The sequence below is a fragment of the Zea mays genome, chromosome 10, assembly GCF_902167145.1.
Source record: "Zea mays cultivar B73 chromosome 10, Zm-B73-REFERENCE-NAM-5.0, whole genome shotgun sequence".
In the NCBI taxonomy this organism is placed as follows: domain Eukaryota; kingdom Viridiplantae; phylum Streptophyta; class Magnoliopsida; order Poales; family Poaceae; genus Zea; species Zea mays.
The window spans coordinates 140,594,897-140,607,635 of record NC_050105.1 but is presented as its reverse complement, the minus strand read 5'-3'; the positions used below and the strand labels follow the sequence as shown (position 1 = coordinate 140,607,635).

Below are 12,739 nucleotides of genomic sequence, written 5' to 3'. Positions count from 1 at the left end.
GAGCTTTCCTTTGGAAAGGCGGGAAAGAAATCAAGGGAGGGCATTGTTCTCTGGCTTGGAGTAAAGTCACTCGTCCTAAAGAATTGGGTGGTCTTGGTCTTTTTGATTTAAAATTGTTTGGCTGGGCCCTTAGAGTAAGATGGCTCTGGTTGCAGAAATCAGATCCTGGGAGGCCGTGGACTGTTTTTTCGCTTCATTTCCCAAAGGAAGTGGTTTGCCTATTCAATTCTGCTGTGTATACTGAGATTGGAAATGGACTCAACACACTTTTTTGGACTGATAAATGGCTGCATGGGCATTGCATCCAAGAGCTTGCCCCAACAGTGTTTGCCTCTATTCCTAGGAGGGTTACCAAAAGAAGATTGGTGAAGGATGCCTTGACTAATTGGAGTTGGGTTCAAGATGTTCAGGGAGCTCTTTCCTATGCTTTTTGGGTGCAGTTTTTGGATTTAGCTGAGCTTTTGGAAGATTCCTTGCTGCAGCCCAATGTGCAAGATCGTCATGTTTGGAGGTTTTCTAGTTCCGGGGATTATTCTTCAAAGTCCGCTTATTGTGCTATGTTTCATGGCTCGGTGTTTTTCAAGCAGGCTGATCGAATTTGGAAGACTTGGGCCCCTAGCAAATGTCGGTTTTTTCTTTGGCTTGTGGCTCACAACAAGTGTTGGACAGCAGATAGATTGGCCAAACGAGGATTGACTCAGTCGCTTCTTTGTCCGTTCTGTGATCAACATGATGAGTCTATCAACCATCTGCTGGTGGGCTGCTCCTTTGCGCGACATTTCTGGTTTGAGTTGCTAAGGTCTTTTGGTTTACAGGACTTTTCTCCAGGACAGGACATAGAAGATTTTGATCATTGGTGGTGTTCCAATAGTGCTCGGTTGGGGGGTCTGAGTAAGAAGGGCTTTGACTCTTTGGTCGCTTTAGGCGCTTGGATGTTATGGAAGCATAGAAATGGTGTTGTCTTCAATGGCTCCCACCCAAACTTGGTGGTGGCCATTCGGCTGGCTAGGGAGGAAGCTCTCTTGTGGTCTTTGGCTGGGGCTAAAGGTTTTTCTTACCTCCTAGCTCAAAGTCGGGTGGTTTAGTTTTTCTCTGTTTTAGTCTTGGGGTGGCTGTCAGCTGACAGACGCTCTGTCCCTGCCCTGCTCCAGGTGGGGCTCTGTGTGTGTGTGTATAGGTGTGTGTGTGTTTGTGTGTGTGTGTCTGTGTTTTTGTGTGGGTTGTACTGTCTGTTCGGGGTTCTTTTTCCCCTTTTTTTCTTAATATAGTGATGCGCAGCTCTCCTGCGTGTTCGAGAAAAAAAAACATTTAGGCGGTGCCCAAGCCTTCCAAATGCGCTCCCTTGGCTCAAAGGTCACCGAGCCTTGAAAGGTGACTGCATAGGCTGAGCTCGTGTACTTCCTAGAAGGGGAGAGGCGCCATATGTGCTTATCAGGGACTCCAGGTTGTAGGCGAACACTCGTGACCTTTGAGCCAGTCCTGACAAGCTTGCTGGTGATGGTTCTAAAAACACTATTGATGTATCTAAGAAGCAAGCAAATGTATCTCATTCTAGTACGGAGGTCAAACTTTGAGCCATTGCTACTACTATTGCAGAGATTGTATGGCTTCGATAGTTGTTATCTGATTGACTGATTTTAGCAATTCTTGTAAAGTTGCCACACGTCTTCTCTATGATAATACAAAAGCCATACAATTGTCAATGATCTTATGAAGCATGCAATTACAGAGCATATTGGTGTGGATGCCTTCTTTAATCGGTCTCGTTGTCATCGGAAAACTATCTCTCCATTATGTGTCTTTAGAGTTGCAATTGGCTGCCTTTTCACTAAAGCACAAACTAAAGAGCAGCATTAACTTTACTTGAATCAAACTCTAAAAAATGGTAATAGATCTCCATTTTGTACAGTTCTATATGTGTTACAAGCAGGGTGACAATGAGCTCTAAATTTTACACTGTAAGATTTAAGTATCGGATCGGATTAGGATTGGGCCCTATTTCTATTCATTTTTGAACTAAAATTTATTTAGGGCCCTACTATTTTGTGAAGAAGTATTTGGATCGCGGTCCATTACCACCCCTAGTTACAAGAACAAGCATGAGGAAAAGTATAACCAAAAAGCTGAGCGATCATTTTATTTCACTCATACCTTTGATGAAACAAATAGTAACAGCCAACGAGAAGGACGGTCTCCAAGTGTGAATGATATATATGCAAACATCACAATATAGCTAATCTGATTACAATCAAAGGAAACAAATAAGAATACAGTTGTTCATCAACATTAAGGACTTTAGGAGTTTTGCATATCAAAGACATTTACCATTATTGTAATTGCATCAGCTGTACTTTCTCTGTTTAATTCATCTTGGATAGAGCTCTCGGACGAAAAGGACAACGTTAGATTCTGTGCTAATACCATTGGACGTATTTCTTCCTGAACAAAACATTTGTCTTCTAGCTCATTGTGCGAAATATTTAAAGTAAAATATATAAAAAAAATGAATAAGTAACTTCACTGGATAAATCAGAAGATACGATACACTAAAACTTATACATGCTTTGAATTAAAATCATTGTGCATACAAATGACATTAGCAGTCAAGTATAATACTGTAATTTGAGGAATGCCAAATAAGTAGAATTTCAGGTAATGCCTCCCGATATCTCAATGACATGTGGACCAGGACCCACATGTAAGGCAAGGAATGTCATACCCTAACTCTTGACAGATGGCATATTCTCAAATAACCCACCCAAATAATACAAACTTCAACCAAATGGACCTAGAACATGAGAGATGGGTTGGCAAGCTATAACAAGATATAAAGTTGAATACACTTGGTCGCCTTATCCAAGTTTTGCACACTGTTGTATCTTATGAGGACATAGGACCGTGTGTTCAAAACGTTCTTTTTGAGCAATGTTTGCTACGGGAAATACTGAATATGTTACAGGAACTGCTTCAAGAATAGACAGAAGCATTGACTTGTATAGAACAGGTATTAGAGTATATACTTCAATCAAATGTACTTGCTAAGCACATGCAACGACAAGAGAAACTGAATTAGCATGGCCAACCTTAACAAGATTAATAAAAGCCCTTTCCCAAGCCATGGCCTTCCCGTTCTCTTTTCCTGTTGTTTGAACCTTGTTGTTCACAGGATAAGTTATTACAAATGCCGAAGCCTGCCCAGCAACATCAAGTTGATAAGGAGTGGGGTATCAGAATATGTAATATGTTTATATTACTACAAAGGTGTAATCAAATATTACCTCGGTAAAATTGCTTCCTGGAAAACCACCTAAAATTGTACTTGGATCAACAGGTGACTGAAAAGTGCTCAAACATGTCTCTTCAGAAGTGTAATGCTGCAGAATACAAGATAAGAACTTAGGCACCACCAATACAACCAGCTCAAAAACCTAATATGGATCCTGATAATCAGTACTGAATGTGATGTACAACACATGCCTTTGCCAATGGCCCAATACAACAACTTAAGCACCAAGCAAAAACGATGACAAACATTACAGAATCCATGTTCCAATAAGTAGAATAATCAATCTCTAATATCAGTGAAGTTGCTACTCGAACTGTCATAAAAGCATGTACTAATGTGATACTTTGAAGTAGAGATTTACCTGAAAACAGAATTTAGCATGGTCTATTCCAGAATCATCAAACTTTTTAGGATCCAGCTGGAAATACTGCAGCATTGAGCATTGTAACTATCATTTTTATAGCATTTTCAAGAAAATTTGTATATTCTTGAGAAACAAAGTTGGTTTCAATATACATAAAGTAGACAGTAGAGACTATAGTATCATCACCTGCAAGACACTTTGAGTAGCACAGTCTGTACTGAGTGGCTTTAAGCAAATGTCAGCGAGGGCTACTTTAGACCCAGAATAATTTGCACGTAGATCATCAACCTTTACAATTAGAAGAAACATGAGAACCACACGGCAAATGCGGTCCGAAAATTCAAGTTACTATGTGAGTTTTCTACCTTTTTCTGAATCTCAAATAGTAATTTCATATTGTTGTCATTTACTATTGAAGGAGCTTCGGACCCACCAGATGCAGAAGTGGCCAACACAAGCTGCAGTAACAACAATTAATGACAGAATTCATTGTTTAGAACATTTATTTCCAAACGAATAAAATGAAAAAAAATCCACAGATAGGATGTCAGAATAAGCGAATGAGCCTCTAGCTGAGTTGGTTAGGTGGTCTAATTAGCACTCCTAAGGTCTTGAGTTTGAATCCCAGTGGAAGCGAATTTCAGGTTGAGGTCCTTTGAAAGGAAAGGAAAGAAGTGAAGGGAGGAAGTTGTCTGGTATCTTGTGATATGGTAACAAGGTCTCTAATCCTAGGAAGGCTTGGTAGACCTAACCTGCAATACCAGGGATGGGCGCTGCAAGCAAGGTGGCTTTGGTTGCAGAAGACGGATGCTAGCAGGCCTTGGAGGGATATGGACCTTCCCATTCAACCGCAGGTCAGGAAGTTCTTTGTCAACTCAGTAGTTTCAACTGTTGGTAATAGTACAAACACCCTGTTTTGGTCCAATCGCTGGTTGGAGGGATGTTCCATTTCTGAGGTTGCTCCAGAAGTTTTACAGTAGATAAGAAAGTCGTGTGTTCTAGGACAGTGGCTCAAGCTCTAGAAAACAGTTCCTGGGTGCGAGATATCAAACCTCCTCTTTCTTTAGAGGGTTTATAGCAATACCTCCTTTTTTTTCTCGAACACGCAGGAGAGCTGCGCATCAATATATTAAGAAGAAAAGGGGAAAAAGAACCCCGAACAGACAGTACAACCCACACAAAAACACAGACACACACACACAAACACACACACACCTATACACACACACACACAGAGCCCCACCTGGAGCAGGGCAGGGACAGAGCGTCTGTCAGCTGACAGCCACCCCAAGACTAAAACAGAGAAAAACTAAACCACCCGACTTTGAGCTAGGAGGTAAGAAAAACCTTTAGCCCCAGCCAAAGACCACAAGAGAGCTTCCTCCCTAGCCAGCCGAATGGCCACCACCAAGTTTGGGTGGGAGCCATTGAAGACAACACCATTTCTATGCTTCCATAACATCCAAGCGCCTAAAGCGATCAAAGAGTCAAAGCCCTTCTTACTCAGACCCCCCAACCGAGCACTATTGGAACACCACCAATGATCAAAATCTTCTATGTCCTGTCCTGGAGAAAAGTCCTGTAAACCAAAAGACCTTAGCAACTCAAACCAGAAATGTCGCGCAAAGGAGCAGCCCACCAGCAGATGGTTGATAGACTCATCATGTTGATCACAGAACGGACAAAGAAGCGACTGAGTCAATCCTCGTTTGGCCAATCTATCTGCTGTCCAACACTTGTTGTGAGCCACAAGCCAAAGAAAAAACCGACATTTGCTAGGGGCCCAAGTCTTCCAAATTCGATCAGCCTGCTTGAAAAACACCGAGCCATGAAACATAGCACAATAAGCGGACTTTGAAGAATAATCCCCGGAACTAGAAAACCTCCAAACATGACGATCTTGCACATTGGGCTGCAGCAAGGAATCTTCCAAAAGCTCAGCTAAATCCAAAAACTGCACCCAAAAAGCATAGGAAAGAGCTCCCTGAACATCTTGAACCCAACTCCAATTAGTCAAGGCATCCTTCACCAATCTTCTTTTGGTAACCCTCCTAGGAATAGAGGCAAACACTGCTGGGGCAAGCTCTTGGATGCAATGCCCATGCAGCCATTTATCAGTCCAAAAAAGTGTGTTGAGTCCATTTCCAATCTCAGTATACACAGCAGAATTGAATAGGCAAACCACTTCCTTTGGGAAATGAAGCGAAAAAACAGTCCACGGCCTCCCAGGATCTGATTTCTGCAACCAGAGCCATCTGACTCTAAGGGCCCAGCCAAACAATTTTAAATCAAAAAGACCAAGACCACCCAATTCTTTAGGACGAGTGACTTTACTCCAAGCCAAAGAACAATGCCCTCCCTTGATTTCTTTCCCGCCTTTCCAAAGGAAAGCTCTCCTTAATCTGTCAATTGCCTTGATTGCCCAAGCAGGAAGATCCAGGGCCATAGCCAAATACACAAATCTGGAAGTCATAACTGACTGAATATAAACAGCCCGTCCAGCCTTGGTCATAAGCGCCGCCTTCCATCCGGGAAGCATGACAGCAATACGATCAATGATAGCTTGCAGTTGCGGCCTAGATAGACGTTTTAAGGATAACGGCAGCCCAAGATATTTGCACGGGAAATTAGATAATTGGCAAGGCAGTGATGCCTGCATTGAAGCCAGAACTTCCTCATCACAACGAATTGGGAAAACATTACTCTTCTGAATGTTGGCCTTCAGACCAGAGGCTTCACCAAAAAGTTGTAGAATCCCCTTAAATGCCTCAATATCAACCGCATCCGGCCGAAGAAAAACAACCACATCATCCGCGTATAAAGAGATCCGGTGGTGAAGGATTCTCGAAGAAAGGGGCTGGAGGACCCCTACCGCAGAGGCACGTTGTACCATAAAATTAAGGACATCCATAACCAAGACGAAAAGCATAGGAGACAATGGGTCCCCTTGACGCAAACCCCTCCGATGATATATGACTTCTCCCGGACATCCGTTAAGCAAAATCTGAGTTGAGGAAGAGGACAACAAGCCGCAAACGACGTTGCACCAAATCTGCCCAAAACCCAGCCTAGTGAGGACTTCAATTAAAAATGCCCAGGAAACACTATCAAACGCCTTAGAAATGTCCAGTTTGATCATGATACGGGGCTGTTTTTGTTGGTGCAAAAAACGGGCTGTGTGTTGTACCAGCATAAAATTATCTTGAATAAACCTTTTCTTGATGAAAGCAGATTGATTAGGCAAGACAAGATGCTGCAACTGCGAAGCCAACCTATTAGCCATAAGCTTAGACATCAGCTTTGCAAAACTATGAATAAGACTGATAGGTCTAAAATCCTTGACCTTGTCGGCCCCTTCCAATTTTGGAATGAGAGTGATGTAAGCGGAGTTCAGGCAATTCATGTTGGCAAACTTTCTGGCCCAAACACAGGATATTGCAGCCAATACATCAATCCTTATTATGGACCAACAGACCTTATAAAAACGACCTGTGAACCCGTCTGGCCCTGGCGCCTTGTCAAGAGGAAGACTAATGATTGTATTCCAAACCTCATCCGCTGAGAAAGGTCTGTCAAGAGCTTCTAGATCAAATGTGGGAACTCCAAGCTGTTCCAAATCAACCGCAGCCCCCCTATTGATTGCAGAACCAAGCAGATTCCTATAAAAATCAGTGAACAAGTCCGCCTTCTCTTCCTGTGCAGTGAAAACCGATCCATCCTCTGAGACAATTCTAGGGATGAAACTCTTAGCTTTGCGATACCTCGCATGAGAGTGAAACAAAGCAGTATTCGCATCCCCATCCTTCAACCAACAAATCCGAGATCTCATCCGGACCAAGGAGCGCCATAGAGACGCAAGAGCAAGACTGTGCTGCTTTAGATTATTACGCAACCAAACTTCTTCATGAGATAGACTTCTACTGTCCTGGGCTATGTCGAACTGGTGGAGCAGCTCCCTGGCAAGACCAAGCTGTGATCTAATATGACCAACCTTTTTCTCGCCCCAACCCTGAAGAGCTTTAGCCGTGGCCTTGTGCTTCATGTAGAGAGTGAGCAACGGACAGTGACTAGCAGGAACAGCAGCCCAGGCTTCCTCAACAGCTACCAGAAACCCATCCAATCTTGTCCAAAAAGCTTCAAAATGAAACCGTGGCTTTCCTTGCACAATATCCTTAAGCCCCAGAAGAAGCGGGCAATGGTCTGAATCGAAAGAGGCCGAACTTTGCAGCAGGGCCCAAGGGAACTGATCATCCCAATCCAAGGAACAGAAAACACGGTCCAATTTGACAAGAGTTGGATTATGCTGCCCATTCGACCAGGTGTACTTACGCCCAACCAAAGGCAACTCCTTAAGAGCCAAGTCATCAATCCACCTCCGGAAACTATGCATCATTGGCCTATCCAGATTGGAGTTATTCTTATCTTCGTCTTTGTAAATTAAATTAAAATCCCCAAGGACCAACCAAGGGCCAGAACAGGAAGCACGAATATCTCTCAATTCTTGAAGGAAGGCAATTTTGTCCTGGTTGAGTTGGGGACCATACACACAAGTCAGCCACCACTCCACATCATCAACAGGATGAAAAAGAATTGACACTGAGTGAACATCCACTCTAGACACACCAGACCAGTTAATATGATCTTTCCAAGCTACCAAAATGCCACCACTAGCCCCAATAGAAGGACGAAAAACATAGTTGGCAAAATCTGGTCCAAGCATCCGGATAACCAAAAACGAGAAATATCCTGCATTTTAGTTTCCTGTAAACAAACCACATCCACTCCAGATGAGACGACCTCAGCTCTTACAGCATCCTGGCGAGCCGAGGCATTAAGCCCCCTAACATTCCAAATGAGAATTTTTTATGGATCCATAACAACCACTATCTTAAGACGACCAACAGACCGGCAACCCAAGGCCGAGAACCTTCCTCAAAGTGTAGCCTCCACAGCCAACGTTTCTTCTGGAAGAGACCAACCGAAAAGAGAGGCAAGAGCTTGGATCTGCACCTGGGAAAGAGATTTGCTGAAAATGCGACTATATTCATCCAGTGCCTCTTGACTCAGAGCATCCCCATCCCGGATCACTCCCAGAGTCTTCATAATGGTCTTCTTGCTTTTCTTGATAGAAGAAAGGCGCTGGTGACAATCAACCCCGACGCCAGCAACACGCCTGCTGCGCCTAGGAGTAGTCACCCGCCCTCTAGGCAGTTTTTTCTTTCTACTGGGGTTGGGGGCAGGATTCTCTAACACAGCATCGACCTCTTTGGTAATACTGGACAGGAAGTCGGACACCCTTGAGGTTGAAACATCAATAGCAGTAGCCGGTGTTTGAGACGGAGAGCTTCCCAAGGCTGTTTCCTCAACCCTCCTCGCTCTTCGGCGCCGCCGAAAATATACTTGAATAGGTTTGGGGCGGAGGAGCAAAGGAGGGGAAGTGGCAGCCACAGGAGACTCCCTGAGAGGCAACACCTCGCAAGCAGCCACAGAACCCAGATTTCCAGCCGCTACAAAATCCTGCTGACTTCCAAACTGAAAGTGATCCTCCTGGCATCCGTTTATCTGCCCATTGCCAGGACAATTAAGCACAGAAATCTGCCCACCCCCCTGCTTACATTCAGTCTGACAGAAAAACACAGGACACCCAGACATCTGCCCACTGCCATGGCCCTCATGTACATACACCTGTCCACCCTCATGCAGGCTGGAGCACTCTGCAGACCTGCTACAAACCGAGACTTGATGCTGGACCACTGCTGATCCCAATGGGTCAGAAACAGCGTGGAAAGAAGCCACAGGACTATGATTCTGGAACTGGACATCAACTTCTCGGATCTCCACGTTGCTGAATTCCACCAGCTCCTCCTGACATCCGTGCATCTGCCCAGTGCCAGGACAATTAAGCACAGAAATCTGCCCACCCCCCTGCTGACAGTCAGTCTGACAGAAAATCACAGGACGCCCAACCGAGACTTGATGCTGGACCATTGCTGATATCAGTGGGTCAGAAACAGCGGGGGAAGAAGCCACAGGACTATGATTCTGGATCTGGACATCAACTTCACAGATCTCCACGTTGCTGAATTCCACCAGCTCAGCCTCAGCGACTGAAACCTGAGAACAATCATTCGCTTGATCCCCAGTTCCTGCACTTGGGCCAATCTGATCGTGAACCGAACGACGCTCCGATCTCTGACCCCTAACATGAAGCCCCTGAACAAACTCATGGGAAGGCGAGAAGAGACGCCTTCGACGAGGAGAGTGATCTTCATCATCAGGATCCACAGGACGAAGAACGGGACCGGAGCCATCCTGCCGGAGAGTGATCGAAACCGCAATATTCACCGAGTAAATCAGCACTCGTTTTCCTGCAGGATCACCCTCAACAGCAGAAGGAGGTTCAACAATCCAAAGTTCTTTTGAAGAAGGAATAGCAGAGGGGTCCAAACACCACGCGGAGCAGCGGAAAACGGCCACATCCTTCAGGTTCAGAGTATCAGGATGGACTTGGTGTATCCATGCAAAAGGGTTTAACAAGTGCTCCACGGTGCTTGTCTCCCAAGCATGTATAGGAATTCCCTGGAGCTCAATATTGATCAACACCGGGAGTAAGGCGCCCCTGGAGTCCATGAGACGAGACCATTTCTTACAAACCACAGAAAAAGACCCAGCTCTGAGAGTAGCCCATCTGCCAACCAACTCCTCAACCTTGTCGCGACATGGGAGGACCAGAATAAAATTTGACGCTGAGACCCTTCGCAACACCAGAGAACTAGCTTCCAATTCCAGCCTTGGGGCAAGCAGCTCAGCAATCTCCGAAACCCGGACCGAAGACCGATCGCTGATCACAGTCACCATTACCGCGAATTGAAGATCATCCTCTGCTCTTGTCATTTGGTGGCTCCATCCCAGGATACACGGAGGTACGTGGTGCACTTGGGTTACCAAAGCAGCGGTGGCCGCCTCCGAGGGAGAGGGGGTTGGGGCACCAGAATGTTTTGCTCTGGAACGACGCTTCCTAACACGCTTTCTCTTGGGGCGGACGCCAGCCGGTAGAGGAGCACTGGAGATGCAACCAGCAGCCTCATTCCCGCCGGTCAGCGAAGGACTATCCCTAGACGCGTCCACCTCGGAGGAAGGCGGATGAGTGATTCGCCTCCACATCTGCCCAGAAAGCTTGGACGACGGCAACCGCTTCAGCTTCGGACAAAAGGCCGGTGGGGTGATTCTCCTCCAGACCGAAGCTCTTGCCTCAGGTCGAGGAAAACCGCCCCCACAGCAAGCACTGGCCGAGACGTCCGCAGTGGGGCTGATCCTCCTCCAGACCGAGCCTTGGGACTCAGGTCGAGAAGGATCACCGTACCGCGACGACGACCCGGCGGCAGAAATTCTCCGCCAGACAGGAGCTTTGGCCCTCACACACTGGTAGGAACGATGCCCAAGCTCACGACAACGGAAGCATCTGGTCCTCTTCAAACATTGGAAGGCGAAGTGCCCCTGGGCGAGGCAGTTAAAGCATCGCCCGACGAGGTCCAACGGCAGAACACACTGACGTTCCAACTTCACGCGCTGCTTCCTCGAACGCCTGGATTCCACCACGGTCCAATCATCTCCGCATGCTTCCTGGGAGACCGCCCGGCCAGGTCGCGAAGACTGCACCGGACCGCACGTCTTCCTCACCTGGGGCCTCTGCGATGGCGAAGACCGCACTGGACCGCACTTCTTCCCCTGGGACCTCTGCGATGGGACGCACAGCAGAGGATCGCTGCCTTCCACCGAAGCTACGACAACAGGCTGAACGGCCACCACATCCCGATAGAGCTTGTGAGGCGACTTCCGCCCAGGGAGGCTATCCGAACCGCCAGTCGGCGAACTGCCCTGCCACCTCTCCAGGCGCGAACGACCACACGAGGCCCGCGCGGACTGGGTGGGGGAAGACTGGGAGAAAACCGGCGCCGGAGAGGAAAAGAGGTCTGTAGGGGTGCTGATGGTGGCCGCCGGGCCCGGAGCAGACGCCGGCGTGAGGATGAAGGAAGAGGAGGCGCCGGGAAGAGAAGGTGAGTCGCCAGGAGGCGGACAGACGCCAGGACGTGAAGCGTCCATCTTTTCAGATGAAAAGTTTAGCAATACCTCCTCCTGTGGGAGGTGGTTAATGAGGTAGGTATGAAGGATGAAGACGATCTTCACTCTTGGAGGCATGAGGCTTCAAGTCTCTATTCTTCTTCTTAATCTTGTTATAAGGCCCTCTTCGCAGGTTCCATTACATTTGAACCTTGGAAGAGGCTGTGGAAGACTTGCCCCCCCTCCCCCCCCCCCCAATGCAAGTTTTTTATGGCTGGCAATACAGGACAAATGTTGGACTGGTGATAGGTTACAAAAGAGGGGACTGCCTCAGCCTGAAGCTTGTCCTTTATATTGTTGGAATAAGTCTCGTGGTCTGTGGGGAGGACAGAGCATCTGCTGTTGGTCTTTACTGCAGTTTTTGACAGCTTTGAGGACAACAGACAGGACAACACCTTTCTTTACTGCAGTTTTCTTTTGACTAGAGGACAGCGCATTGTCTTGTGGAGGACAGCGTGTTGTAGGACAGCAGCATCTCCTTTAGCATCTATAGGACAGCAAGGTGTGTAGTGCAGCGTGTCCACTGTGTAGTGTGTAGTGCAGCCCCTAGGGCTATAAATATGTATCCTCAACCCTTAGATAAGTATGACATTGTGTAGTACTGTAGTGTTTGAGAAAATAATCAGAAAATTGCCCTAACTCGTAGTGTCATCCTCTCAATGAGAGTAAGTGTGTCGTTGTTTACAATCGGTATCAAAGCTAAACTATCCTGCAAGCCAACATCTCTTGTTCATCTCCTTCATGTGTCCCTCCACATACTCAGTCGGCAGCAAGAGCTCCAAATGTTCATTCCTCTCCTGCTCGGACGAGCAACCTTTCGTCTGAGACAGCCTCTTCCACACGCAGCGACCCCTCACTAGAACACCATGTCCCTACGCTCGGTCACTTCGAGTGCGCGACGCCAGCAGGAGGCCGAGGTCGCTGCAGCGCAAGAACACGAGTGAGCAGCAGCTACGGCTGCAGCGAGG

The 12,739-nt window shown here is 46.7% G+C and overlaps 1 protein-coding gene across 1 annotated transcript in view; it reads right to left on the bottom strand.

Annotated features, from left to right (window-relative positions):
• LOC103641981 (uncharacterized) overlaps positions 1 to 12,739 on the bottom strand; it is a 92,837-nt gene that overhangs the window by 48,055 nt on the left and 32,043 nt on the right. The window contains exons 12-18 of the mRNA XM_008665285.3: positions 4,016 to 4,108; positions 3,837 to 3,938; positions 3,648 to 3,713; positions 3,279 to 3,374; positions 3,084 to 3,191; positions 2,326 to 2,439; positions 2,152 to 2,238 (exon numbers count right to left, since the gene is read on the bottom strand). Of these exons, the coding sequence (XP_008663507.2) occupies positions 2,152 to 2,238; positions 2,326 to 2,439; positions 3,084 to 3,191; positions 3,279 to 3,374; positions 3,648 to 3,713; positions 3,837 to 3,938; positions 4,016 to 4,108 (666 nt within the window). The remainder of the gene's footprint in view (positions 1 to 2,151; positions 2,239 to 2,325; positions 2,440 to 3,083; positions 3,192 to 3,278; positions 3,375 to 3,647; positions 3,714 to 3,836; positions 3,939 to 4,015; positions 4,109 to 12,739) is intronic.